The sequence below is a fragment of the Palaemon carinicauda genome, unplaced genomic scaffold (genome assembly GCF_036898095.1).
Source record: "Palaemon carinicauda isolate YSFRI2023 unplaced genomic scaffold, ASM3689809v2 scaffold4, whole genome shotgun sequence".
Taxonomy (NCBI): Eukaryota; Metazoa; Arthropoda; class Malacostraca; order Decapoda; family Palaemonidae; genus Palaemon; species Palaemon carinicauda.
In genome coordinates, this window is record NW_027171650.1 from 375001 (window position 1) to 380000 (window position 5000).

At 37.9% G+C, this 5000-nt stretch overlaps 1 protein-coding gene across 1 annotated transcript in view; it reads left to right on the forward strand.

The window, feature by feature from the left end:
- The first annotated feature begins 1170 nt into the window (after positions 1–1170).
- The window catches only part of LOC137636817 (bone morphogenetic protein 2-like), a 6596-nt gene continuing 2766 nt past the window's right edge, over positions 1171–5000 (forward strand). Inside the window, exons 1-4 of the mRNA XM_068369174.1 lie at positions 1171–1500; positions 1681–1834; positions 2072–2211; positions 2724–3066. Coding sequence (XP_068225275.1) covers positions 1363–1500; positions 1681–1834; positions 2072–2211; positions 2724–3066 — 775 coding nt within the window. The 5' untranslated portion in view covers positions 1171–1362. The remainder of the gene's footprint in view (positions 1501–1680; positions 1835–2071; positions 2212–2723; positions 3067–5000) is intronic.

Genomic DNA, 5000 nt, shown 5'->3' on the forward strand with positions numbered 1-5000 from the left:
TTCGTTTGGCAGTTTTCACAATGAAGATCAACATATTTTGCTAAACCAATAAAGTTTGGGTCTCTCTCTCTCTCTCTCTCTCTCTCTCTCTCTCTCTCTCTCTCTCTCTCTCTCTCTCTCTCTCTCTGCAACTTCGTATGGTTAGGTATATCTACAAAATTGACGTCATTGAAAATCAATATAGTTTCAATAAAGTCATTTCGAAAATGGTGCCTCATCGGTGTGTCTTTCGTTTTGAATTCCCAATAAACTAAATAGTTAATTAATTACATAATCGTGAATCAATATATTTTCAACAAGGTCATTTCGAAAACGGTGACTTCATCGATGTATCTTTCGTTTTAAATTCCTAATAAACTAAATAGTTAATTAAATATATACTCATGCATGTAAACTAGAAATCTAATCCTACCTTTACATCCAGTTTACGTAAATCACTCCAGATTAAATCCAGTCGGCGCCATTAGAGCTAATGGTGACATGACCAGAAGGTCTAATTAGCTCATTGGGGAGGAGGGGTACACTGCGGTTTGAATCCTACGAAGGATCGTCATTGGTCCTGTTGTTTTCGTAGGAGGCGCTGAGTAACTGGGCAGCGGAGCGAAGGAGAACCATATAAGCCTTCTGGGAATCGCCATTGTGGCGACAGTGTCGGGGCTCCTGGGCGCCAGGATGAGTCATACATGCTATTGTCTTTTACCTGTTGAGGGATCCCCTACCCCCAGTCTCCTCCTCCTCCTCCTCCTCCTCCTCCTCCATACCCTCACTTCCTCTCCTTTTCCCTTTTCTTCCACGTTCGTCTATTGTTTTCCCATCCAGGATTGGATGGAAAGTAACCAAAAGTTATGATTCACCAGAATTCCTTCTTTGGTATTCATAGTTTGTCGTAGGATACATAGAGGATACAGACCAAAGTCACAGCAGGGTCGCAGGTTCGGCTTTTCCGTTTCCTTACAGGATCGTCGGCGACCTTCCGAAAGCCATCCGTCCGTTCGTGAGATGGACAATAGAGTAAAAGGACGTCGGTTGGGGGGGGGGGGGGACTCCAATATCGAGATAGAGACGTGACCTAACGCAAAGTCCACTGCCGGACGGAGCACGTGCCCTCCCATACGTGGCACCGCTGTTTTCGAGGCGTCAGGTTGGTGGGCCCCGCCCCTAAGGTGTTGAGTGGCAGTCTCCCTCCCTCCGGACCTCTCCTTCTGGCGTAAATAGCCAGCAACACCGAGGCAAACTTGCATAGCTGCTTCACCTGCCGACTTAGTCGCATGTTCACAGACAAATATACACAGCAACATTCTCACACACATCTCAACACCTTCAGTCAGATAAGAGAGTATCGGCAATAGCCGGCGGCTACTAATGGCTTTGGCTGAAATCGTGGTGGTCCTTGCGACCGTGGCGACCTGCGGCGTCGCTTTTCCTCCCGTGGCTCTTCAGGAAGCGGGGTCCCTCGTACATGTGGACGTGGATCCCAAAGGACCGACAAAACTACTCCAGGTGTGAAAAGGCAAAACGTGTTGGAAGTTCGAGATGTAAAATATTATAGAAAATATGCATTTTTTTGACAAAAGTGAAATGTGGTTTGAATAGTGCAGTGATCTTATTGTTTTGATATTTATTTTTAACAGTTCCATCCCAAAAGTAAGATAATCCTTTATCTTTATATTCCCCCATCAGGCATTTGGCTTATCTCAACCCGGTGTCCGTCGGTGGCACTCAGAGCCTCCGCAATATATGCTAGATCTTTATAACGAAGTGGCCGATCCTAATGGCCTGACTCGTCTTCCGGGTCCTTATGGATCCACAGTCATCCGGGCCTTCTTCGAGAAAGGTCAGAAAGTGTCAAATATATCACTGATTTTAATCATGTTATTTATCATAATGAAACTCCTCTCCAACTTGATGCCTCCACTTCCATCGGACCTTTTCTGAAAATTAGCAGAAATTAGTATCTTACAGTGACTTTAATGTCATATATCTATATTTTGAACTTATACCGACTGTTTGAATATTTATTACATAATAATTATATTTCTATGATTGACTGAAACATCGACTATTTAATCAGATGGGAGTAGCGAGTCTAGATTCGTCTTCTCTGTCAGTGGCTTTGAGGTCGACGAAGACACGTTGGAGGCTGAGCTTCACGTTTATCACTCGAGGCTACAGAAGGCCCACAGGCATCTCGTCGAGGACAACCTCTATTTGGTTAATATCAACTCGAATTGCCTTCTGACCATATGGATTATCTTGATTATATATATGTTTTATATGTAACTAGAATTTTCAGAAAGACACAGTTTCATTACTGTGCTATCGCCAAATTTAGTTTTAGCAAGAAGTAGAATTTTCAGAAAGACCCAGTTTCTGTACTGTACAAGCTACCACCTGATTTAGCTTTAGCAAAAAGTAGAATTTTCAGAAAGACCCAGTTTTCGTACGGTACTGTCAGTCACCAGATTCAGTTTTAGCAAAAAGTAGAAACTTTAAGAAAGACCCCGTTTCTGTAATGTACAAGCTATCACCATATTTAGTTTTAGCAAAAATTAGAATTTTCAGAACGATCCAGTTTCCGCACTGTACAAGCTATCACCAGATTTAGTTTTCGCAAAAGCTGGTTCTTCAAGTTGATTAACGAAGGGCTCTAACGAGTTCTGTTTTCCCTATACTCGAAATTGCTTTCTTCTTTCCCCTTGTGATGTCGTTCTGCTCTCCAACAGCTAGAAGTATCTACGGAGGTCGGGGGCGAGCGCCAAGTCCTGGCGAAGCAACACGTGGCAGCCCACAGTAGCGGATGGCGCGTGTTCCAAGTCGGTAATTGGCTCATGAAGGGAACTCAAATGGGAAGGGAGAAGGAGGGGGAGGAGGAGAAGGGAGTATCAGAAGACGAAAAGGAAGTCGTGTTGGTTGTTGTAGCCAAGACCCTACTTGGGAGACCTCTGCCCCTGGTGTTTCATCACGGCCTTCAGGGTACCCGGAGGCCACTTTTGGTCTTCTTCAATACCTATGTGACGAGTGACAGTCCGTCTGTGTCTCTTCACAGAGGAGTGGATAAGCCTGCAGGTAATTATCAAGGTGCAACTTTAAGAATAGATATCACAGAAATAGAAATATAAAAATTAATCAAGTAAATAAAAGATAATTCATTTTTACATGTTTTTTGTTTATATTTTAGGGTTTATTTTTTCTCATCATATATGTTTGTACACACACACATACACACAAACACACACACACACATATATATATATGTATATATATATATACATATATATATATATATATATATATATATATATATATATATATATATATATATATATATATATATATATATATATAGACACACACACATATATATATATATATATATATATATATATATATATATATACACTGTATATATATACATATACATATATATATATATATATATATATATATATATATATATATATACACTGTATATATATGTATGAATGTATATGTGTGTATACATTGTCTACTATTTCGTCTCTGCGTCTTGCATATCTGGTAAAAATTGATCTACAACTTTTAGCTTTAGTCTCTCTCTCTCTCTCTCTCTCTCTCTCTCTCTCTCTCTCTCTCTCTCTCTCTCTCTCTACTAATAATGAAGGGCTAACCTCTTGTATGTGACCATGGTTTTCTAAATTTACTTAGAAACGAAAATTACGATTTAGAATTTTCAGATGACTTATGCGTAGCTAATCAGTTGCACTGAATTAATTAGACAGCTTCAAGGAAACTACAGACGACCAGTGCTGAAAATGATTCCAGAGAACAAAATTGCGCCTGTACGATGATTAAAGTAGAAATCAGTAGCTGACCGGGATGAGTAAGGTTTGAGCGAAGGAATGTTTCCAAAGAAAGTGGTCAGAGGCATAATAGCTGTCTAATTAATTTGGAAATATAAATTGTGCAGCTTTAAGAATTAGAACGAAAATTACTTTGGAAGGTTTAGGTAAATAATGTGTATATAAGAGAAAAGATTAGTTTAGGCTCACAGTAAGGGAAGGATGAAATGAATTGCTATGAAGTTTTTGGCTGAGAAGAAATCTATATTTGTTGGTGTATACGATCCCCCAAAATTTTTACATTAGAACTAATAAAGAAACTTAGAGGAATCGATTGATTGACTGAGTGATTGATTATAGAAAATTTTTTGGCGTCGTAATTGCTATATCACGGACTCGTTAGTAGGGTAAATTTGCATGTTTTGCACAGAGGGATATCTATTGATAATGAATTAAAGAGTTTAGTGAATGAAAGTAGAGAATGCGATAATGTATGAATAAATGATAATACCTGTTTTGAAGTAAAAGAGGACGTTAGGAGGAAACATGTTATTTATTTGATATTGTTTTATAAGTATGGAGTGATGTGGAAAGTGAGATGATAGACAAATGTTTATTAATATGAAAAGGTATCATAAATGGAATGCAAAATGGCTGATAATGTGGATGGCAAACCACTAATTGGCGATAGTCAGGAAAAACACTGAAGACTAATGAAAGATTTTGAGAATGTGAACAGGATTAATGGTATTAAGGTTGGAGATACCGAGGGAGAATGAATATAGGAACTTTCATTTTTTGAGGTATTTAGGAATTATTTTCATGTAGCGTGATAGGACAAGAGAATGTAAGTCATAGGATGGCTAAAGCAAAGGTTTCGCAGGATTTTCGGAAAGATTGTGTTGTTGAAACATTTTGAACAGATTCGAATATTTTGCACAGATTCGTTTTTTGTTAAGTTGTTGGATCAATGTTGCAGTAGAAACTATTGTGTTGTATTTTCTTGGAAATCGCCCCTTTCTAATGATAACTGTGTATTGTTTAAAATTATATATATATATATATATATATATATATATATATATATATATGTATATATATAAATATATATCATATTATATTATATAGTTATATATATGCATATATTTATATAATATATACATATACATATATATATATATA